Source organism: Tribolium castaneum, chromosome 3, assembly GCF_031307605.1.
Source record: "Tribolium castaneum strain GA2 chromosome 3, icTriCast1.1, whole genome shotgun sequence".
Classification (NCBI taxonomy): Eukaryota; Metazoa; Arthropoda; class Insecta; order Coleoptera; family Tenebrionidae; genus Tribolium; species Tribolium castaneum.
This window is the reverse complement of record NC_087396.1, coordinates 20,050,377-20,074,914: the sequence shown is the minus strand read 5'-3', so window position 1 is coordinate 20,074,914 and position 24,538 is coordinate 20,050,377. Positions and strand designations below refer to the sequence as shown.

At 36.2% G+C, this 24,538-nt stretch overlaps 10 protein-coding genes and 2 long non-coding RNA genes across 15 annotated transcripts; 4 read left to right on the top strand and 8 right to left on the bottom strand.

The window, feature by feature from the left end:
* Positions 1 to 361: 361 nt before the first annotated feature.
* Positions 362 to 3,138, bottom strand: LOC107399036 (uncharacterized). The gene is made up of 2 exons (XR_001575722.2): positions 903 to 3,138; positions 362 to 846 (listed from the first exon to the last, which is right to left on the bottom strand). It is a non-coding gene; the product is annotated as an uncharacterized LOC107399036 (long non-coding RNA).
* Positions 3,000 to 4,333, top strand: LOC656447 (probable serine/threonine-protein kinase tsuA). Its single transcript, XM_971097.5, has 3 exons — positions 3,000 to 3,089; positions 3,134 to 4,040; positions 4,089 to 4,333. Exons 2-3 carry the CDS (start codon positions 3,134 to 3,136, stop codon positions 4,220 to 4,222), a joined length of 1,041 nt encoding a protein of 346 aa, XP_976190.2. The 5' UTR covers positions 3,000 to 3,089; the 3' UTR covers positions 4,223 to 4,333.
* A 2,700-nt stretch (positions 4,334 to 7,033) lies between these two features.
* Positions 7,034 to 9,436, top strand: PolE2 (DNA polymerase epsilon subunit 2). The gene is made up of 8 exons (XM_963129.5): positions 7,034 to 7,235; positions 7,282 to 7,444; positions 7,493 to 7,884; positions 7,931 to 8,192; positions 8,240 to 8,475; positions 8,521 to 8,704; positions 8,813 to 8,989; positions 9,172 to 9,436. The coding sequence occupies exons 1-8, from the start codon at positions 7,168 to 7,170 to the stop codon at positions 9,247 to 9,249; spliced, it is 1,560 nt and encodes a 519-aa protein (XP_968222.2). The 5' UTR covers positions 7,034 to 7,167; the 3' UTR covers positions 9,250 to 9,436.
* Hph (HIF prolyl hydroxylase) lies at positions 9,276 to 13,308 on the bottom strand. Its single transcript, NM_001170620.1, is given in 5 exon segments — positions 9,276 to 9,636; positions 9,688 to 9,850; positions 9,908 to 10,057; positions 10,059 to 10,079; positions 12,536 to 13,308. Coding segments are annotated over 5 exon segments (1,071 nt in total). The 5' UTR covers positions 13,262 to 13,308; the 3' UTR covers positions 9,276 to 9,625.
* Positions 13,309 to 13,582: 274 nt separating this feature from the next.
* Positions 13,583 to 14,764, bottom strand: LOC103313595 (uncharacterized). 2 transcript variants are annotated; one of them, XM_008197263.3, is made up of 4 exons: positions 14,624 to 14,764; positions 14,198 to 14,575; positions 13,977 to 14,149; positions 13,583 to 13,926 (listed from the first exon to the last, which is right to left on the bottom strand). In XM_008197263.3, the coding sequence occupies exons 1-4, from the start codon at positions 14,762 to 14,764 to the stop codon at positions 13,602 to 13,604; spliced, it is 1,017 nt and encodes a 338-aa protein (XP_008195485.1). In that variant the 3' UTR covers positions 13,583 to 13,601. The 2 variants fall into 2 exon arrangements, with proteins under 2 accessions (XP_008195485.1, XP_064211752.1); XM_064355682.1 differs by having other exon boundaries at positions 14,198 to 14,554.
* A 5-nt stretch (positions 14,765 to 14,769) lies between these two features.
* Positions 14,770 to 15,561, top strand: Trs33 (TRAPP subunit 33). The gene is made up of 3 exons (XM_008197280.3): positions 14,770 to 14,907; positions 14,956 to 15,017; positions 15,066 to 15,561. The coding sequence occupies exons 1-3, from the start codon at positions 14,818 to 14,820 to the stop codon at positions 15,391 to 15,393; spliced, it is 480 nt and encodes a 159-aa protein (XP_008195502.1). The 5' UTR covers positions 14,770 to 14,817; the 3' UTR covers positions 15,394 to 15,561.
* Positions 15,402 to 19,163, bottom strand: Cbs (Cystathionine beta-synthase). 2 transcript variants are annotated; one of them, XM_008197281.3, is made up of 7 exons: positions 18,775 to 19,163; positions 18,616 to 18,734; positions 17,448 to 17,797; positions 16,201 to 16,573; positions 15,838 to 16,150; positions 15,568 to 15,755; positions 15,402 to 15,516 (listed from the first exon to the last, which is right to left on the bottom strand). In XM_008197281.3, the coding sequence occupies exons 1-7, from the start codon at positions 18,945 to 18,947 to the stop codon at positions 15,428 to 15,430; spliced, it is 1,605 nt and encodes a 534-aa protein (XP_008195503.1). In that variant the 5' UTR covers positions 18,948 to 19,163; the 3' UTR covers positions 15,402 to 15,427. The 2 variants fall into 2 exon arrangements, with proteins under 2 accessions (XP_008195503.1, XP_968540.2); XM_963447.5 differs by having other exon boundaries at positions 18,616 to 18,722; positions 18,775 to 19,162.
* On the top strand, positions 16,580 to 17,254 carry LOC107398189 (uncharacterized). Its single transcript, XR_001575117.2, has 2 exons — positions 16,580 to 16,999; positions 17,108 to 17,254. It is a non-coding gene; the product is annotated as an uncharacterized LOC107398189 (long non-coding RNA).
* Positions 19,164 to 19,469: 306 nt separating the features above from the next.
* On the bottom strand, positions 19,470 to 21,095 carry LOC657036 (microsomal glutathione S-transferase 1). Its single transcript, XM_963524.4, has 2 exons — positions 20,807 to 21,095; positions 19,470 to 19,854 (listed from the first exon to the last, which is right to left on the bottom strand). The coding sequence occupies exons 1-2, from the start codon at positions 20,939 to 20,941 to the stop codon at positions 19,534 to 19,536; spliced, it is 456 nt and encodes a 151-aa protein (XP_968617.1). The 5' UTR covers positions 20,942 to 21,095; the 3' UTR covers positions 19,470 to 19,533.
* A 294-nt stretch (positions 21,096 to 21,389) lies between these two features.
* Positions 21,390 to 22,440, bottom strand: LOC657115 (microsomal glutathione S-transferase 1). Its single transcript, XM_963594.4, has 3 exons — positions 21,857 to 22,440; positions 21,730 to 21,809; positions 21,390 to 21,683 (listed from the first exon to the last, which is right to left on the bottom strand). Exons 1-3 carry the CDS (start codon positions 21,986 to 21,988, stop codon positions 21,440 to 21,442), a joined length of 456 nt encoding a protein of 151 aa, XP_968687.1. The 5' UTR covers positions 21,989 to 22,440; the 3' UTR covers positions 21,390 to 21,439.
* A 150-nt stretch (positions 22,441 to 22,590) lies between these two features.
* LOC107397416 (microsomal glutathione S-transferase 1) lies at positions 22,591 to 23,524 on the bottom strand. 2 transcript variants are annotated; one of them, XM_064355683.1, is made up of 3 exons: positions 23,407 to 23,524; positions 23,149 to 23,355; positions 22,591 to 23,040 (listed from the first exon to the last, which is right to left on the bottom strand). In XM_064355683.1, exons 2-3 carry the CDS (start codon positions 23,299 to 23,301, stop codon positions 22,705 to 22,707), a joined length of 489 nt encoding a protein of 162 aa, XP_064211753.1. In that variant the 5' UTR covers positions 23,302 to 23,355; positions 23,407 to 23,524; the 3' UTR covers positions 22,591 to 22,704. The 2 variants fall into 2 exon arrangements, with proteins under 2 accessions (XP_064211753.1, XP_015836904.1); XM_015981418.2 differs by lacking the exon at positions 23,407 to 23,524 and having other exon boundaries at positions 23,149 to 23,385.
* On the bottom strand, positions 23,463 to 24,430 carry LOC103313605 (microsomal glutathione S-transferase 1). Its single transcript, XM_015981420.2, has 4 exons — positions 24,267 to 24,430; positions 23,971 to 24,213; positions 23,835 to 23,914; positions 23,463 to 23,785 (listed from the first exon to the last, which is right to left on the bottom strand). Exons 2-4 carry the CDS (start codon positions 24,103 to 24,105, stop codon positions 23,542 to 23,544), a joined length of 459 nt encoding a protein of 152 aa, XP_015836906.1. The 5' UTR covers positions 24,106 to 24,213; positions 24,267 to 24,430; the 3' UTR covers positions 23,463 to 23,541.
* Positions 24,431 to 24,538: the final 108 nt, after the last annotated feature.

The window sequence follows — 24,538 nt, the reverse complement described above, 5'->3', positions numbered from 1 at the left end:
TAGTGCCGGTCATTCCCGAAAATGACAAGCTTCACAAAAATATAGAGTATGTAATAGTTATCATAAATAAATAAAAGGAAAGAAATATGAGACTTGAATGAAAATAGTAACGCTACGAACAAGCAAAAATACATAATTTTCAATAAAAACAAAAAGGATTTTAAGCAAATTTTGGTCCAGGATTCTGGAATTCACAATCATTCAAGTTATCAAAAAATTCGAGATATCGCAGTTTCGACATAAACATTCTTATGCAAAATAAGGGAAATATGGAAAGCCAGGATTTGTCTGGATAAGAGGGTTCTACTGGAGATTTCATTTAATTAAACACGAAGTTAAATATAAGGTTAATAAAAAGCACTTTCATAAAAATGTAGGTATATTTTCTTTACTTAAAATTCATTGTAGATATAAAAAATTCCAGTTAAAAATTGATACTCCCTAAAAGATTACCATAATTCAGAAGCCGCTACTTTATTTACAAAACAATCTTTAAAACCGCGAATTACAATTGTGGACTGCAACCACGTTTCTCCATTTTCTGAACTTTTGTCTTTTTCATTAAAATTACGTTCACATTTTCCTGGACCTTCCACATCGCAAGAATCTTTAAATACTTCCAATTTATCACAGCATGAAAACACTTGAGAATTTGAATTAAAATTAATAACAGTTTGCTTTATCTTATTAGAAACTAATAAAGGTTTAGATGGTATAAATATATTGTCATTACACACGTTACTTAAATTACTTTGAGACGCTTCAACTTTCAAAAATATGTATGTGTTACAACAAGGTAATGAATTTTCTACTAGACTCATCCAGACCTCCTCTAAAAATATATTCCTGGCAAAAATTGAAAACTTTAGCGTTGAAAATACAGTACAACAAAGCGGTTTTACCTTAATATCCTGGACTGCCTTCTGCTATTTTCCATCACATGATTCCCCTCAACATGGCCTAAAGCGAGCGACGATGCCTTCACTGTAAAGACTTCCTTAGGACATACAGGCGTCACGCCAATTACTGTATTAAAACATTTTTAAATATTTTTTTTATAGTTTTATTTATTACTTCCCTGAGAAACGTAGAAATACAATTTGGTATTAGCCTTCTTCTAAATTTTTATTATTTTATTAAAAACTATTTACTGAACTATTTATTTCCCGAAAAAAATAATTTGCAATTACCTAAACAGTATTAATAGTTGAAGTAGGTAATTTTTGGAGCATGATCGTTAACTAAAAAAAATACATACTAGAATGTCATTGAAAAAAAAATAAAATAAAATATTGCAAACCTCAAAAACTAAAAGGACTTAACTTGATAATGTCTGATTATTTTTTTATAAAGTGAATAGAATACTTTAGACTTCAGTTTAAACAATAAACGGTTTAATAAGTCAGCAGTAATCGAAAGATCCACATTTATTTCCTGTTATATCAAATGATTTAACAAAAAGTTATAATACATAACAATAACCAAAAATAAAATAATTAAAAATGGACTTGGTCATATTGATAAGATAAACGAGTCGAAATTACATTCTTCATTGTGTTATTGAACTTAATTATTACAATAAGAGCAATTTACGAAAAGTATCTTAGAATAATTCTGTAAAACAACCAAAAATACAGAATAGTAACAATCACCTTTACAGAAGGAAAGTTGGCACGTTGCTTTATAAATGTCATATTATTTATTGAGCTTTAGGTGTAATTTCTACGTTGCACAATTTTGTTTGAATTAAAAAAAAGTATAAAAGTTTACAATAAAAAAGTTCAAAAGAGTTTGTTATAATTGTTGTGCATGTTAAACAGCTAGTAAAATTTTGCCAATTTTTTCAAAACCCCTTTGTAGTTCTTAAAACTTTTCATTTTATCGGCTTCGCCAAACGAGAAAGTTCATTTCAAAGATGTAATTTCTTTCACATTTATACCGAAATCGAAAGAGTCAACAAAAAAATAAATTGAAGAGTTGTTATAAAGTAATAATGGTGTCAGAATTAGAAAAAAATATGCTTATCAATGCGATAAAAAAATTATATAAACTGGCAAAATTAGAATAGAATGACCAGTTAATTAAGCTGTGTATTACAAACGGTACGTCACCCAGAAATAACTCAAAAAAACTAACGAAATTTTCAGATGAAGCTTTTACTTGTGGGCCTTTTCCTGGCCCTCACCTTGCAAATCTCCCTCTCAACAACAATCCGCAACATCCAAAAGCGCCAAATTTGCTCAAACAGCGGTTGCAACTCTTGCGACGGTCGCAGCTGCAACAGCTGCAGCAGCAACAACGTGTGTTGTTCCAATATAAATTGCAACCAGTGCGTTAACCAATGCGCCAACGACTGCAGCACAAAACAATGCACAAATTACTGTGTTCAAGGCTGCCAAACCTCCTGCCAGAATCAACCACAATCCTGCAACACCCAATCGTGTTCTTCATGCGTCAACAGATGCTCCAGTCAATGCTCAACCAACCAATGCATCAACAGTTGCGCCAACAAGTGCCAATAAATGTAATAATTTAAAAATGACGATTAGCTAATAACGTAAAAACCCACAATTATTGTTTCCTGTTCCATTGCAACATTTTTTAATAAAAAATAATAATAATAACAGTCGTAATCTAAATAAATGAGATAATGAAAGCTGGACATGGCCAAGGCGATAAGATAAAATAGGCGAAATTATTTAATTCATTAAGTTATTGAACTTAATTACTATAGTAAAAGAGCCATATATTCGAATGAAATTTGTAAAATCTGAAATAATGACCTAATAAAACTTTTTGCCGGAAATACAACACTTTTGGAACAGTTTTATTTCCGTTATTTTGTCATTTTTTAGTAATATCTGAGCTTCAGAGCTTAACCGATGATTCAAGAAATCAAAAATTAGACGAAAATCCCAAATTTCCTACCAGAGAAAGATCGTCCTAAAATTAGCAAAAGTTTAAAGGTTTTTAAAGTAATAACAGTGTCACAACTCAAAAATGTATTTTTATCATTGCGATAAAAATATTATATAAACTAGCAAAATTAGAATAGAGCGTCCAGTTGCTGAAGAAGTGCGTTGCAAAAGGTACGTGCCCAAAAACCGCACAAAAAGTTAGCGCAAATTTTCAGATGAAGCTTCCACTCTTGTGCCTGTTCCTGGCCCTCACCCTGCAAAACTCCCTCTCAACAACAATCCGCCACATCGAAAAGCGCCAAATTTGCTCCAACGGCGGTTGCAACTCGTGCGATGGTCGCAGCTGCAACAGCTGCAGCGACAACGTGTGTTGTTCCACCATAAACTGCAACCAATGCGTCAGCCGTTGCGCCAACGAATGCAGCTCAGTGCAGTGCACTAATAACTGCGTAAAGGGCTGCCAAAGCTCCTGCCAGAACCAACCCCAGTCCTGCAACACGCAATCGTGTTCTTCGTGCGTCAACAGATGCTCCAGCCAATGCTCAACCAACCAGTGCATCAACAGTTGCGCCAACAACTGTGCAAGTTGCAAGAGTAGTAACAGTAATAACAACGAAGATACTTCGATTATTGTGGAAAGTCCGCAACCATCCAGCGTTATAGTCAATAACACCAACAACAACTTGGTGAATTTGACAACGCAGGTTGATATTCACAACGTTGTTCATAATTTCAACAACATCACGATCCCGGTTTACGTCAACACGACCAACATTAACAACATCAATTTGTCGCACAGCGACGAGACCAGGAGTTACACCAATGGTTCAAGTGGTCGAATTGAATATTATCCAATTCCGCAACCATATCCACAACCAATACCACAACCAATTCCAATACCTGCGCCCGAACCCTATGAGAGCAACTGTTGCACAGTTTTACACCCGAGACAGTGCTACAGTGAGCAAGGGGTTGATAGGTGTTTCATAAGGAGACACAGGGAGTGCTCAAGTTCTTGCACAAGCCCGGTGGTTACGATTGAAGAAAGCGAAGGAGCGGCTCAAAAGTGCCAATTTGTGCGCAATTGGCCCTACGCCTATTGTGGGAATTACCGACGTGGAAGTACGATTTTTGATACTGTTTTTTTAATCATTTAAATTTGTTTTTCAGATTGTAACAGTTGTTACAACTGTGGCGACGGTTACAACCCTTCGCAATGTTTCCAGTCGTCTGGATGTTCGGATCAGTGCAGAAGAGGGGCACCACCTTGTATTGCAGACAAGAGTGGGTTCAGGTGCTACTAATGTTTTTGTTTGTTTCAACAAAATCACTGCCTGTAGTGGTATTAATTTAATTTTCTAACGTTTATATTTGTTTGTGGCCATTTGTTGAATAAATGTGTCAAGGAATTCAAATATTTGTTTTTTTCTTTGATTGAGAGAGGGTTTGGAAATAGAACGTTATCGGGTCCGAGATACAAGGGACCACAAGTCAAGGATTTAAAAAATAAATAACCAATTTTTGGTCATATCTATTAAAAAAATCGCAAAATGAAAGTGGGGCGGTTTTAAGCCGCCGTTTGCATTTTTAACACTTCTTGTATACTTACCCCACATTTTTTATCTGTTCCTCTATTAAAAATTGTTACCTACATACGAAGAAAACTTGAGAGCTTGTTGAAAATAGGTCATGATTTATTTGTGTAAACACAAATTGACTATAAAGTTTTCATTGTAACTTTTCGTTACTTACTGAACTGTGTGGTAATAATCTTCGAAAATTTGAATTATGTGTATTTTTGTAATTTATCAGTAACCTTTCGACTTCTAACTGCCAAAAATCGAGCTCTCGTAAAGATTACATAATATCAACATACTCATGATTAATAATAAATATGAAATAAAAATTAATAATAAAAAATAATTGGAAAAGAGAAAAACTGATTAAATCAATAACTAAACACCTGTCTGTTAGTAAAAATCAAAAGCATTATTTTTTGTAATTTATGTCAACCCTAAGTTTTATTATATATTTTTGTAATCTTCCTTAGAAAAGGCTCAATTTTTGGAGTTTTGTGTAAATGTGTTACCAAATCGTGCGTCCTTGTAAGTCTGTTTACAATATCCAAAATTTCTAAAGTGTATAGAATTTTATCATAGTAAATAGCATTCCAAGATTGCGTAAAAATAGACAAAATAATGTGTTATCACCCCAGCCCTCGATTTTTCCGCAGTTCAAATATTGACCGAAATTTCGATCGTAAATTACACATTTCATTGGAACTGAAAAATAGCGGTTTAAGCGGTAATAACGAGACGAAAAAGTGGCGTCTTTTTTCAGATTTGTAGCAAACTAGCACGTCATTTTTCCACATGGGTGGTCTTAAGTTCGGCGAATTGATTTTCTATAAACGATTAACGATAAAAACAAAGGTCACGCTCTTCAATAAAACTGGTCCGAATCAACAAAAATTACACCACCACATATTTTTCAATTGAAGACAATGTCAAAATTTTTAACACTCTGTGTAATAGTGCCGGTCATTCCCGAAAATGACAAGCTTCACAAAAATATAGAGTATGTAATAGTTATCATAAATAAATAAAAGGAAAGAAATATGAGACTTGAATGAAAATAGTAACGCTACGAACAAGCAAAAATACATAATTTTCAATAAAAACAAAAAGGATTTTAAGCAAATTTTGGTCCAGGATTCTGGAATTCACAATCATTCAAGTTATCAAAAAATTCGAGATATCGCAGTTTCGACATAAACATTCTTATGCAAAATAAGGGAAATATGGAAAGCCAGGATTTGTCTGGATAAGAGGGTTCTACTGGAGATTTCATTTAATTAAACACGAAGTTAAATATAAGGTTAATAAAAAGCACTTTCATAAAAATGTAGGTATATTTTCTTTACTTAAAATTCATTGTAGATATAAAAAATTCCAGTTAAAAATTGATACTCCCTAAAAGATTACCATAATTCAGAAGCCGCTACTTTATTTACAAAACAATCTTTAAAACCGCGAATTACAATTGTGGACTGCAACCACGTTTCTCCATTTTCTGAACTTTTGTCTTTTTCATTAAAATTACGTTCACATTTTCCTGGACCTTCCACATCGCAAGAATCTTTAAATACTTCCAATTTATCACAGCATGAAAACACTTGAGAATTTGAATTAAAATTAATAACAGTTTGCTTTATCTTATTAGAAACTAATAAAGGTTTAGATGGTATAAATATATTGTCATTACACACGTTACTTAAATTACTTTGAGACGCTTCAACTTTCAAAAATATGTATGTGTTACAACAAGGTAATGAATTTTCTACTAGACTCATCCAGACCTCCTCTAAAAATATATTCCTGGCAAAAATTGAAAACTTTAGCGTTGAAAATACAGTACAACAAAGCGGTTTTACCTTAATATCCTGGACTGCCTTCTGCTATTTTCCATCACATGATTCCCCTCAACATGGCCTAAAGCGAGCGACGATGCCTTCACTGTAAAGACTTCCTTAGGACATACAGGCGTCACGCCAATTACAAAAATAACTTCTTTCAAACTATTCCCCAAGTCAGTAAAACACTTGACTATGTTTAAGGCGATATTTTCAACAGCATCATACGCTGTTGAAACAGTCTGGTAATGTTTATTTAGCGTAAAATTCGTCTTCTTCTCTTCCTCTCCGTCTTCAATACTTTTGCGTTTCTTCTTCACGATGCTCTTGAGCCAAGCATAGGGATAAGGGATTTGGGTCCTTTGATACAACAGGTTTTTCATAACTTCATTTACTAAAGAGGCACAAGAGGCCGGCGTCAGAATATAATCACCAACTGATATATTTATGGTTGAGGAATTCGGTAAAGCACACATAATTATTGTTAAAATAATAAATTAAACGAAACTTTAAAAACACAATAAAATAACCAAACTTTTGGAACGTCAAAGCAATGCCAACTTTGAAAGCATAAAATCGAAAAACGCTCGATAAAATTCAAAACGTTTGGCTAAAAATAATTACATAAGTTTTAAAATTCGTCTTCAAGCTTTTTTTTGCATTATAATATAACAAATAATTTACCCATAGCAATAACTGTAATTTTTCTTTCCCTCTTACAATTTTTCTGCAATACGGGTTTTCCAACGCCAACCAGAATTTGGGCGGGAAATAATTTTAGGTTATTTATTCTAAAAAATTCACAATTTACAAATACTCAAAGCAGAAATCAAAGAAATGGACGTTGAACAAGTCAAAAAGAAGTTGCACACGGCGTTAAAATTCGGCGGATTTAATATTCGGAGGTGTGTTTTTATTATAAATTGGACTACTTATTTATTGTAATTTCAGGGAGTTTTGTGGCAAAATTGTAGCCAAATTTCTCAGAGAAGGTATCGATTTAGAAAACAAACACCATTTTGATAATTGTGTTAAAAATCTGTGCTCCAGTTTAGAAAACCAGTGCCTTCTGGGGCACAGTATCGAAAAGGAGCACATAGACAGGGCTTTGGAGGTTTTTAAATAAAATTTGTTAAAACAGTGGCTAGACGAATGATTTTAGGTTTGCCTGAAGTCTGGTTACGACAGGAATGAAACAATTTTCAGTGTTATAAACGCTTTCGATTTTCCAAAAGTTTCATACAATCTTGATAGAAAACAGTATTATTTAACCGAAAATAAGCCCCGACTTTTGTCTTCTGCGGATTCCAAGGCACAGCTTTTTGCCGACAGATATGCCACGATTTTACACAGGACCAAAAGAAATTTTATACAGAAAGCAACAGAAAACACGAATATTAAATTAGAATTGCAAACTGTTGATTATTTGTTAACACTTTCGAATGTCTCACTGAACCATACTCTGGTATTAGGCTCGTTATTGCAAGTGTCTGAAGGCAAATATTACTTAGAGGACCCCACGGGAATCGTCCAACTGGACTTAAGCCACGCTGTGTAAGCCCCCACTTATTTTTTCGCCTCATTTACTCTTTATTTTTAGTTACTATGGGGGCTTATTTGCCGAAAACTGTTTTGTGTTAGTTAACGGACATTACGAAGACAAGATAATCAAAGTCTCCACGTTAATTCTACCCCCAGGGGAGGAATACGCCAATTCGCGCCCCTTTTTCAACACGATAAATTATTTCGGGGGCCCATCTCCAACACCCCTCAAAGACTCCGTAAAATTACGCGATCACTTACAACGAAATCGCGGCGCTTCGTTCATGTTTTTCTCAAATGTTTGGCTTGACCACCCTAGTGTAATAACGATCAAAAAAAAATCCACAAAACTTAATTCAAATTTTAGATTTTTGAAAAACTTGAATTGCTGTTTGAGGGTTTCAACCCCAGCCCGCCTGCGGCGTTCGTTTTCATGGGGAATTTCATGTCAGAGTCTTGCAGCAGCAATAAGATGGACACTTTGAGGAAACTTTTCAAACAACTAGCTGAATTAATTAACAAATACGAGAATTTGGCCACTGTTACGAATTTTATTTTCGTGCCGGGTTTGGAGGATCCATGCACTTCATACGTCGTGCCAAGGTGAAAAATATTAATTTGCTTTTTTTATTATTTAATGTGTTTTAGACTGCCGATTCCGTCATGCATAACTGAAGATATGACGAAAATGGTGAAAAAGGCAGTTTTTACGTCTAATCCGTGCCGTTTGCAATATTGCAATAAGGAAATTACGATTTTTAGGGCCGATGTTCTCCCAAAATTGCTACAAGCGTCATTGCATAAACCGAAAAAGAGCGAATTGTCCGAAAATGTAAAAATAACTGTGATTTGAAATTAAGTTGGCAAATCTGTGTTACCAACTCATTTTCAATATCTGAGGTCAAACTGATCGGAATTTTAATTGAGGCATTTGTTACAGCTGACCAGGACTATAATAAGTCAAGGGCATTTGTCGCCCTTGCCCTTAAACGCTTTGACAGTTCATTGGGATTTTGATTACACTCTAAGTTTAAATCCTCTCCCTGATTTAGTAGTGATAGGAGACAAGGCCGAACCTTACGAAGGGAAATACAAAGGGTGCCAACTTATAAACCCTGTAAGTTGAATTTTGAAATTAAGTTGGCTACATTAACTAGTGTTTAAAAAAATGTTTGTAAAGTAATTTTGCGTCATTTTAAAATGTTAATTGAATGTAATAATTATATGTACGTGTGAGGAGAGACATACGCTCATGCAATTTTCAGAGCACACTTGACCACGTTTAAAAAAATGTTTCAGGGTTCGTTTTGTGAGAGCGGGTTCCAGTTCAAGGCGTACAATCCTGCAACAGACAAAATCGAGGAATGTCTACTGTGAAAGCCTTAAAATAGCATATAAATTTATTAGTTAGGTCTCAAACATAATCTAGATTGTACACTTGAAAATTACTTGTACACTATTTACATTCACATTAAAATAGTCGCCTCGGCGATAAATGAATTAAATAACCTATTGTAATACCGCCTAAATCAATACGTATTAAAGAATTTCAATTTGACTTGAATCAGAAAATATCACACTGTCAAACATAAATAATCAAAAAAAGTTTAGCTTTCAGAAAAATACACATTATATACAACAGTACACAACTGTTACCAGTTTTCAACAAACGATAAATATCACATAGTACTAGGTTTGTTTGTTACAAAACGGACACAGTTGATCGTTAGTGGCACGATACAATTTTCGAGCGCTATGAATGCCCTAAAACAAACGGAATCAGAACCAAAAATTCCAAAAAATTGTGAAACTAACGTTCTTTTTCGTATCTCCGGCATGCTTCTGCTCGTTCTTTAGCGTCGAAATACCACAACGTTATTGCATATCTTGTGTCGTAGGCGGGTTGGACTTCATGTGGATTTCTCCGGTCAGACCAGAAAAATAAAAGACGGTCGAAAATTGGCTCTATATCAGCTACCTACAACCAAAAATCACATTTAAAAAAACTTAATTTACTAATTATTTCTTTTAGCACCTTATCACCTAACCATCCCTCTGGGAAAATTCGTAATAAACCCCCGTTTTCCCTAACATTCCAATTTAAATTGAGGTAGTAAATGGCTGTTATACAACGACCGTCTTGGTTTGGGTTGTCCACGTGTTTGACGTAGTGAGATCCCAAACCGGGGGTAACAGGCCACCATCGCCTAAAAAATAAAAAAAACGCTTAAACTCACAAGATTTTTTAAAAATACTATAAGTGTGGTCAAAAATTGCCTGCAAATTTTTAATCTTAAATCATAGTTTTTCGTAAGATTTCGCTAAACAAGGCAAACCATTAATTAATTACGTCACAAATAATACTAACTTTTCATTTTAATTTCGTAAAAATTCAAAATTATGTATCAACGTCTAGTGTTTTTAACCTTTTTTGCTCCTGGGGACCGCTAGAGAAATTGCCAAAAATTCCGTTGCTTTCATTAAAATTCTACATTTTTGCGTCGGAAATTACCATAAAATGTTGACCCGATCGTTTTTGTATAGCCTACGTGCGTTTCGACTCGCAAAAATTTAGGGCATACCTTTTCACTTTAGATAATTGCAATGACACAAAAGTGTTACTTTATCGCATATCTATTGTGTTTCATCGTAAGTGCAATGATTTATTGTTTCCTCTAGAAAAATAGTGAATTTTGTAATCGTAATTTCATTAAATTGTTACATTTATGTATTCGCAAACCTGAAAGCCTTGACCTCTTGATTAAAATGACCATAAAAAGGGCATTTTTAATTCCCAATCAGCATAACGTTTAATTATGATAAAATCTAAATAAATAAATCACGTCACTTCAAAACGAAGAGACCACCCACGGATAATTTCTTGTTCTTGTTTATTCAACTTGTTATACAATTAAAGCGAATAATATTGTGGGAACAGAAATCAGGAAATTTTGTAGGTTTTCTTAATTAAAGTTGATTTATTCTAACTAGACTGCATATCGAACCACGGTCTTTGTACCCGCACTTTATGTAGATGCACATAATTAAAACATTCTCAGAAAAAAATATTTAACCAATTGGTCAAGTCTTTACGTACTTTTGTCTTCTTTATTCAAGGTTGTTGTACACTGACAAATCTACATACGCTGTACTTTACAGAAGTTATGTTTGTTTTAAGTGTTCCGAGAATACAAATGAAATGCATAATTTTTAATAAAAACATTCTACGATTCTACTTGTTAATGTGTTGATTTTCCACTTTCCAGAGGTTGGAACCATAAAATATACAACAAATAAAAGTCAATAACTTGCTTATTGTTAATAGTACTTATTTTAACTACTCAATTTTAACTCAGGACAGTGAATTAGATCTATTTCGGGTTACTAATTATTATCTACAAAACGATTTTGAGTATTTCCTACATTTTTTCCTCCTAAAAATACGTTTTTATCGGAATCAGTCCTATCACTAGCACGTATTTTGTAGGTATTTATAACCACGTAATTTTAAAAACGATAAAATTTCTTCGATTTGTAATCGTTTTGAAATCTTCGGGATTCATGTTTCCTCTAGCAGGCTTTGCAAATAATGTAAATTATACGGGAACAAAGTCAAAGCCATCTAGAGGTTAAAATTTCTCCATCATACTGTATTACTTAATTTTTTTGTAGCACATACTGTAACTGTAACCTTACATAATTACTTTTATAGGTCAAATAATACCCTTGGAATTTAAATTAAATTAGGAAAAATCTTATTTGAAATCAAAAATTACAATCTTGTACATGCCTACAACCGGCTATTCAAATGCCAAAAAAATAACTTGTACTGAAGGTCAACATATTCCGAAAATGTACCTTAAACCGGTTCTGCATCGCAATTTTTGTGACTACAATAAAACAAAAAATTACACTTTTGTTTTCATGAAACCGAGTGACGTGTTATTTTATGAATAATAAACGTCAACAGCAAACATGTCAACACCTATTTCAGCAATTAAATTCAAATTAGACGAATTTACTAAATCACACTTCCGGTTCAAGTGATGACCATAGACAATTGTGCCAACTTTGACATTAGTTATTATTCAATTGTTTATAACCAGATGTCTTGATGTCAAACACATTGCGAAACAATCTATTTTGGACGTGCAAAAAGCGTTTTTTCACAATGCCAACCGCAAAAATTCCACCAGACCGATAAAACGATTGACCCCTGATCGCTTTTTCACCAAAAAGTTCGAATTAATGATTGTGTGTCGCCAGGTCTAATGTATAAATAATGACAAATTAGTTGTTTTGCCTTCCAGTTGTAAAGTGGCCGCTGCTCAAACAAACGCCGGCCAAATCTTCGAAATCGGACGAAATCTATCTAATCTGAAACAATTCGCATTTTGGGAAAAGGGAATTTTTGCGTACGTGACTGTCCGCATGCCGCAACCTGTCTCATTTTAGAGAGACGGAAACACGCCGCGGCTGTGCGCTAGAAAGAGACAATGCGGTTTCGTGTTTACTCCAGCGATGTTGATTTGTTTATAAACACAGGCGACAATGATCACGATCGATAAAACAATAAAGTGAACAGTATTTAATAATAATAATAATAATAATAATTTATTCAAAAAGTGTGATGGTTTAAATGGTTTAAAGGGCTTGAACTAACCTTAGTCCGGCCGTTAATATTGTACATTCCCATTTTGCCATTGTTGGTCATTCTGTTGGCCCTCATGACCACCGCATCAACCTGACTGATCAACTGTTGAATGTTATTGCAAGATTTTTCCTTCCCATCGATCCAGATAATTTGGTCCCCTCGTATCGTCTTCAAGTCGCCCGAGCCCCTGCTGGAAACCAGCTGCCCGTCCCGGAAAACCCCCTTGTCGTACAGCTGCAAGACCTCCTTCAGCACCGCCTTGCCCTTGTCCTCCCCCAGGAAGTTGTCCACCACACAGACCCCGTACGCGTCCATGTCCCCGATCACATTCCTGCAGATCTCGTCCAGGTCCTTGCGGTGGCCCTTGGCGCTCCAGGGGTTCTGCTGGAAGGAGATTTCCGGGAAGTCCTTCACCACTGACTTTTTGGGGTGGATGATGTTCTCGCCACTTATGGGCATGGCTGTCTTGGCCGACTTTAAGGCTTTCTCCGTGGAAGTCTTGTCGAAGTCCAAGTGGGGGCTCAGGTCTTCCGACAGCGAGTTCAGGATGCTGCTTTCACCGCTTTTCGGTGACTGTTTGTCGAGGGCTAAGGCTAGTTGGGCGCACTCTCTGCGGTGGTTGGGCCAGTCTTTGCGCTGGTGTTCTTTGGAACAGTAAATTCGCGTTTTGCAACGAGCACAGCGGAGCAAATTTGTCTTCGTGCCGCACACCGCGCAACTTAAATTTGAACTCATCTTTAAATTTCAAGACCGCTGTAAGACACGGCCGCCATTGTTGTTTCCTGGTGCGAAGTATGCGCAGTGGCGCCAACAGACTATATTGCGACTGAAAAACTCCAGTTTTTGCCACTTTTTCAATTTCCGCCTGAATTAAAAGGCAATGGCAATGATGCTACAGCAATTTGTAAAGAATTGTTTATTGCAATAACACGAAAAATAGTAAATTACAAAAAACTCCCTCACCAACAATCACCAAAAACAAGGAAAAAAAAATTACCACGTTGGTGGCACTGGATACTAGTACAAAAGTTTTAAACACGAAATTAAAAAAAAATCTTATCAAGCGAAAAGTTTATTAATCTCTGAAACTCTGGGAAAATAGCAAACTGTCTTCATAACTCGTCTTAAAAGCCATTTCTAATTTCGTTTTCAAAGCCGATTTATGACCGGCAATTATGCTTTTCAAAGCTTGCTCAACATGGACCAGATTTGGACCCAAGACATCAATGGTATGCATTAGCAGTTTCCCGAAATTTTTATCATCCTGATGATCTTCGCAACTGTTGGACAACAACTGAACCAATTTATTTAAGACTTCATACTCCACTTGACTGTTTAATAAAGAATCAATTATAATTATGTAATTTTTGGTCAGTGTTTCAACCGAAAGTATAAAATCCCTACAAGAGTTAAATCACTAAAGAAAAATACTATTTAAAAAAATGTTTACCTGGCTAATGCGGTTTGAAAGTTTACATTCTTCACATATTGTAGAAAAATGTTAGTCTCGTGTTGTTCCAAAGACGGGACTAGTGCTAGACATTCCTCGTTTATTATAATGGGGTACTTTGAACTAAACTGCTCTAATAAATTCACAATTTTGTCGCAACATGTTTTCTTGGTCTAAAAAACGACATAAACATGTTACCAAACTGCTGTAAATATAAATACCAGCGGCATCAACAAATGGTGACAAAACAATCTAACTGGATCACCAGAAATGTTTTGTAGTGAAACTCCCAAATAGAAAATTCCATCACTTGTGAGACTATCCTCCAACATTTGAAATATTTTTGCCAAGTCTGTGGTTGCACATTTTGCGAGATACTCCGTGACGTTATCGGGTAAATCATTTTCGATTTCTACATTGTCTTTAATGGTACAAACTATGTCGTTTAGGGCTTTTTGGTCACAAGTTTTGGGCTCAACTTGTGGTGGTGGAGCAATTTCAGTGTCTTCGTCTGAGCATAAGTTAATTACTGGTGGCGATTTTGGCTGTGTTTCATTTGCATTTTTGCATTCCTCGACCTTTTGTATCAAGTGCGAAGGCTAAAAATCTTTCAAAACACAAAAAACAGCCAAGTTATTATTTTTTACCAATGGCAATATCGTTTGCCACAAAGTGGCTTTTTCCAAATCACAGTTTCGGTTTGTTGCTTGTTCTTTTGCCACTTTTATGAAATTAATTAACGCCGGTTCGGATTCTTTAGCAAATTGATAACGCGGTATTTTCCACATTTTTTTTTGAAAACTGACGTTTCTGACATGTGTCAAACAGTTCTAACCTTAAAATGTCAGACGATACACTTTTTGAATTTTTACATTCTGAAGTAATTAATTACTTCGTGAGCCGAAATGAGGATCAAAACGCGGAGGGAAAGGTGTATTTATTGACTTTTGTGGCAAATGAACAATTTAAATGTTTCTAGGACGAAGATTTGTCCGCAATTGAGTACATGGGGTTTTCAACAGGCTACAGGATAATAGAAAGGTGTTCCATCTAGTTTATCGTTACAGAGCCTCATTTAACTTTTCGTAGGTTGACGAAAGAAATGCCGCGTTTTAAGGACGAACTGGACACAATGAAATTCATTTGCACCGATTTCTGGTCAGCGATTTACAAGAAACAAATTGATAACTTGAGAACAAACCACCAAGGTGTTTACGTGTTGCAAGACAACGGTTTTCGATTTCTCACAAAGTTATCAAACGGGAAACAATATTTAGAGGTAGCCCCCAGATTTGCTGCATTTACTTGTGGGATTATCAGAGGCAGTTTGGCAAATTTAGGGATTGCAAGTCTTGTCACGTCAGAAGTGTTAAACATGCCGTCGTGTAAATTTCACATACAGGTTCAAAGGACGTAAAAAAACAATTTATCAAATTGGAATTTTTTATTTTTTATTTGGGCGTATTTGTTGAAATGTGATGTAAGAGATCAACTGCTGTAATAATTCCGATGGGTTTTTCAATTGTTGATTGTCCAATATCTAAAAATATAATTACTCAATAAATTACATTTAAGTTAGAGTAAATATTACTTTGTTTTTCCAAAACTAGAACGTAGTTCTCACGCTCTAAAATCCTTGAGACAAGCCCTAAAGTCGCATTTTGGTAAACCTTAGGGAAAACAGTGACGGAAGCCTTGTCTATGGAGTCACTGGGTCTCACATTGCCGCTGATCAAGACATTTAGAATTTTCTGCATCGTGACCATACTCAAAATTCCACTAAAATTAAATTTTTAATTTAAAAAAATTTTCTTGGTTTCAAATATTTTGATTTTAAGTTGGCAACTTGTACACAACTCACCCATTTTTGTCAACAATGGGCACCTGATCGATGCCTTGTTTTTTCATAACATGCAAGATCCTCTCGCATGTCATACTTGAAGTTGCAGTTATAAGCGCTTCCAGAGTGAAGTTGGCAACACTCTGGTCCCACCACCAGTGATTATTTGGATTGTCACACTGTTTGAAACCTTTCGATTCCATCCAGTGGTCCGAAACAAACTTTGTAATGTAATTCCTGATACTATCAGGAATAATAACGACGATTCTTTGCCCCTTTTTTAAATCACGGCCCGCTTTGACCGCCGCAGCAACCACGGCACCGGCGCTGCCACCTGTATTAATTCCAGTCATAACAACACCAAAACAATAAAGAGAAAAATACCGCACAACAAGCCTTCCTCTTTAATTAATTTCCGGGCCATGGGGAGCGATTCTTGATCGTTCACTTTGACCCAATGATCGACCACAGAACGGTCAAACCCTGTTGGAATAAAATCGTAGCCTATTCCCTCAACCTCGTAAAAATCTGAATCAGTTTGGTTGAGCTCCTCCGGTTGCGCTAAAATGGACCCCACGGGGTCGGCCCCCACGATGAGGGTACTGGGGGAGACCTCCTTGAATTTTTTGCCGATTCCTGTGATTGTACCCCCGGTGCCGGTCCCCACAACGATCATGTCGACTTTTCCGTCGCATTGGTGCAAAATCTCCTCCGCCGTAGTGTCGTAATGCGCCAAAGGATTCCCCGGATTGCTGTACTAATTTCAAAAAACAAATAAATAATAAACCCGTAACTTTGAAATTAAATTGGCAATACTGAATTATTGTTGATAATTATTGTTAATATCCAATATCTTCAAAAAAAAAACGATAATTGACAAAGTCGTAACAATCAGTGAATCAAACAAACATCTTTGTTTCCCACCTTAATTACTTATCTCACAGATAATGTTTTTTATTGGTGACGTTTTATCCATATTCTTACACAACCCTTGTGCCGTTTAATTCGGTTCAGTTTGTTTCTTGCTGTTGTCGCGTACGGGAACTAACGTCTCATAAATAGAGTTCAAATTTTGCGGTTTAAAATTTTTAAATTCGTTAGTAAGTGCGTGTTGTTTGTGGTTAGTGTGTGCTTGTGGAATGGATTTCAAGGGAGAAAAGGAGAAAACAATGCAGATTAAAGGGTTAGTCTTCTGCACTTTCTTTTTAGAAAAATTAAATTAAATCTTTATTACATTTTCAACCAATTTAATAATGGCACATTGTTTTAATTTCGTTGTTTTTTATTCCAGTAAGTCTGTTTAAGAAGATGATGCGATGGGACTTCCTACTAACTGTCATAAAGGTCAGTGCAATTTTTTTTTATTAATTGCGGTGAATTGAGGCGTTGAAAAGTTATAGATGTTTATACACGTTGTATTTAAGATATAACGTAAGATGTAATACGACTCATTGTCCTACAGGGTGGAATTTAAAAATGTTAAAAATCTTCTTACAACATTATAATGATTATTTAGCACGAATTAGAAACATGCCAACGCTTAAAAAATGATAAAAATAATAATAAAATTGTGACTTAATGTTGCCAACTTAATTTCGAAGTTCAAGACTAATTTAAAAAACAGTCGTTACCTGATCCAAAATAATCGAGTTGGGGATCTCCTTCTTGAGCCTATGACTGACCCCAAAGAGCCCTTCTGGCGAATTAGAGTCGGCAGTGATGGGTGTTCGGACGATTTCAGCCCCTAGTGCTTTCAAAACGTCGACTTTTTCGTTCGACATTTTCTCCGACATGACGATAATGCATCTGTACCCTTTAACAGCCGCGCCAAGAGCAAGGCCAATTCCGGTGTTTCCGGAAGTTGGCTCAATTATAGTCGAACCCGGTTTCAAAATTCCCGCCATTTCGGCATCTTCAATCATTCGGAATCCAATTCGGTCCTTGACCGAACCGCCGGGATTGAAATATTCGCATTTCGCCACTGCGGCAACGAAAAAATAACATAATCTCTTGCAATTATTAATAAATCGAGTGAAATCAAAACATAAATACATGGGATAAGTCAGGTGGAAATGAGAATTAAAAAGATTAGATAAGCCTTCTTTATTGCATAAGTGTTGATAAAACGATTTGATGAATTCGCAGATTTCAATGTCATTCACCTAATTGTTATTTATTTCATTTGAAATTGTAATTCCTGTATTGTTGTAACAAAAAAATTGACACAAGTTCTAATTTTAAAATAAAACACATGGCCAAAAGTGACGTAATCCTTAATCCCGGTTCTAAATATAAACACAAAAAATCATTTCAGTTATTACGTTTGCCGAAATCGGACTCAGAAAATCAGTTATTTTGTGATAATTAAGACTGTGATCAGTTAAAGTGCCACGAAAAATGAAATGAACTTAATTCTAATTAACATTAATTTACATAATTATTTAAATTCGGTAGTTATTTGTGAGGTGACCGTTAGTTAAATTTGACATCAGATATGAAACAAGCCTGCTATGACCCACATTTCTGAAAGGGTTATTAGTTCAGTTTTCACGATAAAAAGCACTATTTTTTCATCAAAAGCAAAACCAGTCTCTAGTTAATTTAATTTTAATGAAAGATTTTAGTTAGTTGTGGTTCTAACTTGTGCCAATGTTCAGTTAATGTCAGATCCGACATTAGCTAATTCAAGCCTCCTATGACCTACATTTTTGAAGGGTTTTTGTTCAGATTTTGTTTTTATTCCATGCATTAAAAGTACTTTCTAGCTTATTTGTTACTTAATAAATAATAATTTCTTACGGATTTCGCACTCCAGCCCGTAGCTCTTGGCGATTTTGTTGAGCCTCACGAGGGGTGTATTTCCCACAGCTTTGGTCACATCGGAATAAATCTTCTCCTGTGTTCTCCTATAAAAGACGCTTTGTATTAATTAAGAAGGGGGTAAAACCACCATACTACCATTCTGCCCTCCGATGTGGGGTTGTTTCTGGGTCAACCCCTTTGTGCCACGTACACTTGGGCGGTTGGTCGGGGGTTGCAAAATTCACATTGAGATTCGAGATAAATTTCAGAGCGCTTTTTTTACCCGCCTGAACCGTTTTCTGTTCTTTTCCATTGATGACTCCAGCCATTGTTGAAACTAACACAGGTTGAGGTTAAACTTGTATGCAAGCGATTATTTATTGGTTGCTCTTTTATTGTTACGTCAGTGGAAATTACAGTCGCACGTGTGGGGAGTTGATTAGTTGAGGGGCAATTACACGGAATGTTTTGCGGGCCGACTGATTGCACCTGTTGGTGGTGGAGACAGAAGTGAAAGAAATTTGGTATTTCATCTCTTCGTTTTATATTATCTGTTGATATTCTTAATCAGGGTCAGAGATTGCCAAACTATTTTTAAGAGCAAACACAATAATCGGTTCGAAGTGGAAGAATCGCGTTATCGGAAATTGAGTAAATTTCAATGATTGGAAAAAATGAAACGTGGAATCTATTGCATAAATTGTACTAATGCAGATATGGAATCACATTAGACGAGGTCAAAAATTACAACAATAAACAATTAAAAATCAGTTTTAAGTTATTTATAATAGTGGTTGCGTATGCAAGCCATAATACACATGCTTTGGGGGTGGTGAATAAAAAACTCAAAATCAGTTTAAACAATTTTATTTAAAATAAACGCTACAAGCTAGGGCTCCATTGTTGATCTTAGGTTTACAAGAAATGTACTATTGACGTGAGAGCCATATACCCTGTGATAACAAAGCCGGTGACCCAGGCGAGGGCTCTTGCAGGTTGAGGCACAACAAAAATTGCATAAACCAACGTGTGCATAAATCTAGCAGCGGTGTAGATTCGGAAAAGGAGAGTTGCCCACGCCACTGCCGGATTTGTTAAAACATAAATAAACCCAATAACGAAAAATAGGCTGATGTTTTCCAAATCGTTTAAATGCGCCCTTCTGACTCTTTCGACATTATCATCCGTGCGGGGCTTGACTTTGAGGGAGGCGCCGTCTTCCGGGTTTGCAAAGGCCTGAAAATTGGGGTAAATGTGTCACAAATAAAAAAAATCGGTTTTGTAATAATGATACGGGATGCCACTTAATCTCTATTTTTATCGTTTCGATTATAAATAGCGGCCGAAAATACTGACTCATGGTGATAACAACAACATGTAACAGTTCATAGTATTAATTACGTTACTTGCAATTTTATTATACAAGAATTTGTGCAATGGGTGACCCCTTTATTACAATAACACTTTTACAGCAATTAAGACAACAGCAACGACAAAGACGCTAAAATCATCGGTCTCCAATCTCCGTGCTCTGCTTGTATGATACTCGCGTTCGTTGATATTTCCGATGAAATTTGTGATATTTTCATCGTCACTTTGCCACTTTATTGCTGCAGTGGTCAAATGGCCTTGGTCTTCCGCAAAAGTTGAATTTTTCGTTTCGGCAACTTTTGGTGGCCCATCAAGGTTCAAAAATTGTTGGAACAGCTCAGTCCAGTTTAGGATATTCGGAAATTCGGACAATTTTTCGAAATTTTGAACCGGTGCATTCGTGTTGTTCGGTAACAGGGTTACGTGACCGAACAGCACCAGAAATGAGAGAAAATGTGCCCAAAAAAAACGACTCATATTGAATGACATGAATAAATAACTGACATAAACAACTGTGTTTTTGCAAAGATGGTAAAAGGATTAAAATGAAAGTGAGGAAGCTTGCAAAAGTGTTTCACAGCAAAAATAGATTTCTAAACTGGAACACCTTGTACTCCTGTATGTGTAGCAAACAAAAAAAAACGGTCGTTTTATTCGATTTATTATTATTTATTTTATTTTATTATTTTTGGAGAGAGAAATTTGAAGATTTGAAGTTTTTTCTTAATTTTAAGTTCAAGGCGAGATCTCCAGGTGCAAAAAAAGTAAACAAACAAGTTAAACCGACTGAATTATTTTTACAATACATAATACATACCTTGTACCTGAACCTCATCATGCCGGTCATGGGGGACATAATCATCATTTTAACCACCAAAATAGCAGAATAAAACAAATAGGCCCGAAAAACGGGGGATTCGAGAAGAGTTGAAAAATCGGTAACTTGGGCCATTTTTTTTCGAAAATTGGACTTCAATCTAAGCTGTACCACTTCTAACTGATTATTTTAGTCGACTAATATTATTTTATCACAATTAAACTCAAGGAGCGATATGACCATGACAAGCACAACTTTTAACTTTGTCGATTCATAACCTAGAAGCTTGTTAATTTAATCAAATTTTCAAAAAAGACTAGGTTTTGAACAATATTTGTGCAATCTCGTGTAACGGGTTGCGGAAAAGCTGTGAAAAAAGTCACTTCTGTCGCAAAAAAAAGTCAAAATTTGCAAAATTTGTTTCCGGTGTTGTATATTGTGTTGCCTATTTTCGGACACGTTATTGTACCAAGGTTCAAGATGACTCCTAAAATTGGTAGATAATAAAATTAACATATTTTTTGCATTATCATTGAGTTAACACATTGAGCGGAAAATGCTAGGAATTTAAATAGTAGTAAACTGTTTTTTTATTTCTTTTATTAAAGTCTATATTTACAAATCACAATAAAATTACTTAAAGGCTGTGTACGTTTTAATCGCCATATATCCTGTGATAAGATAACCCACCAGCCAGGCTAATCCCCGCGCTGGTTGTGGCACAACTATCACATTATAAACAACAGTGTGCAAAATCCGAGCGATTGTGAAAGTTAAAAAAAGGTAATCAGCCCAAACAGGCTCTGGATCTGTCCAAATGTACGCAAAAGCGACCAGTAAAAACAAATAAATACTTTCCATATCATTTCTATGCCCTCTGAAACGAAACATTGACTCAAATGAATCAAAACAATTAATTTCACCTTCGAACCCGTTCGACTTTTTCATTAGTCCAACAAACAGTGCCTCCTAAAAACGCAGCATCCTCTTGCGAAACCAAAGCCTAGAAAAACCAAATAATTTGATGCTTAAACTAGAAAAAATACTTACATTATTCAAAAGTCGTTGCCTGATTGTTAAAAGCGTCATCAACATCATTTTTAAAGCCAGAATAGATGAATAAAATAAATAACTGCGGAACACGGGGTTTTCCAATATTAAGGATTTCAAATGCGGATCCATTTTGCAAGAATGCTAGACTCAAATTAATAGTATCAAGTTTATTATTTTATTTTGCGACAAAATCTAGACGAAGGTGAATAACAAACAAGTACTGGTATTATCAGGGTCGCGATTTTAAACTGTTTGACATTGATTCTTCATGGAAGTTATGAGCAAAGTTATTCAGAACGAAATTTTGCACACTTCCGTGTGTCTAAATATTCAAATTATGTGGAAATTGCTCAAATAATCGAAATAAATACGTAGATTGTATGACTGGTTGCCTGACCAAAGGCGCATTTTTGGCCGAAATTAGTTGTTACTACAGTAAAACCTGAGTAAACCGAGTTGCCATCGCTTCACAGTTTCAATTCTAGATTTCTCAATTTACGATAAAAACAGGAAGGCAAAAAATGGTGTTCAAAAACATTAGAAGTTCAATTAACTGGAAAAACAACAATTTAACTTATTCTGTATAACTTTCATTTTTTTTGATACTTTTGAAGGTCTAACCAGGGGCTGCCTCTGTGTTTGGCAAAATTCATTGTTTCAGATAATCAAGGTTTTGCGTATTTATAATTAGAGGTAAATTTTATTTTTGTAGTGTTAATAAAACGCCAACGAAAGATAATACACATTTATTCATTGAAACTGTTTACATTAAACTTGACTACTTAAAAGATATTTATACGTAATGTGACTGCTTCAGGTTCTATTAAAACTACATTAACAAAAATTTACATAATTAAATAAATAAAAACATGCAAGGCAGCATGCACAGCCATGTACCCCGTGAGCAGATACCCAGCGACCCACAGGAGCGCCCTTGTGGGTTGCGGCAGCACTATCAAGGTATAGACGATGGTATGAAGGGCCCTGAGTATGGTGAACCCAAGATACAGCACCCAGGCCAGCCAGGCCGGTGGCTGCGTCCAAAGATAGGCAAAAGCGGCCGCCAAAAAAATGGGAATATTTTCCAAATCGTTCTGATGCGCTCTCCTCACGCGTTCCACCGTGTCGTTGCTTACGACCTGTCCTTGTAACCATTTGGCGTCTTCGGGGCAAATAAACGCCTAAAACGAACGTGTTTTTCCAATTAAAACTATTGCGCATTCTGTTTTGTAATCGTGTGAACCGGTTGCGTTTTTTGCAAGTTGCACGAATCGAATTTCTGGACTTACCTTGTATTTGAACCTGTTGTAAATGGTGAGCAGCGACATGCCCATCATTTTCAGGACGAGCAAACAGGCGCTGATCAGGTACACGCCGAACGCGGGGTTGTTGAGCGTTAAAACCGAGTCGGGGGGCCCCGCTGAGCTCGTCGTGTTGACCATCTTGCACAAGACACTTTCACCACACTTCTTGACCAGCGCCGGGATGAAGGTATACTGCAAGTGGTTTCAAGAAAAGTCAGTTTTCAAACGATTTTGTTGTTCAACCTTGTCGTTTCGGACGTCCTTACGGGGCTTCCGCGCTATGTAAATGAAACACCAAATACCAACTGGGATTTATTAACAATTCAACAATTTTTACAAAACCTACCAAATAAAGAATTTTTTTTGTACAACTACTTATTAACAAAAGTGGAGGAGCGTCCTTATGGCCATGTAGCCAGTGACGAGGAAGCCCACCAGCCAGGCGCGGCCTCTGATTGGCTGAGGCATTATCACAACCGTGTAAACGCAAGTGTGGATAAGTCGGGAAACGGTGAAAATGAAGAACAAAAGATTGGCGAAAAAGGGGCTAGGGTCGGTCCAAGTGTAGGCAAAGCCGATGACGAAGAACAGGTAGATGTTCTCCATGTCGTTTCGGTGCCCCCTGGAAGCAAGCGACTGTGATTTAAGTAAAGTCAGCCCGCTTAAGTTACCTGCGCACCCTTTCGACGTGCTCGTTAGTGCGCGAAACCATCCCTTTCAAATACATGGCGTCCTCCTCGCTCACAAACGACTACAATTGCCCATTAAGTGTGCTCTAATTAAGCCCCGACCAAAGTACCTACTTACGTTATGCATGACTCTTTGTCTGATGGTGAGGAGCGACATAAACATCATCTTTAAGGTTAATATGGCCGTGTAGAACATGTAGCTGCGGAAGACCGGGTTTTCGGTTACGAGCATTCTGAGCTGGTGGACGTCCATGGGCACTGGTTTCAATTTCTTTGATAAATCTAACGGAAAGCAGTGAAAAAATCTGCTTTCTAGACCGGCTCGTCCGACACGTTCAAAGAACCCAAACGACTGACCTTGCTAAGCAAATGCAAACTTCAACATTAGAAATGTGTTTTGACCCATTTTCTTACAGTGATCAAAATAATGCACTGGCTCGGTACAGTCGAGGAGGTTTTGTGCTGTTTGGCTGAGATTTGGTCAAATGACCCGATTTTTTCAACAGTTGCGACACGCAACAGGTTGGTGCCAATGCCCGGCCTGGCCTCTGCTGCGGCTCTTGGCTTATTTACTTGGTTGGTTGGGGCATTTTTGCGAATTTTGGCCGTTTTGGGCGTTTTTTCTTGCCAACAAAATCGGAGTGGAAGTGGGAATGTGGTAATAGTTAATTATGCGCTTATATAAA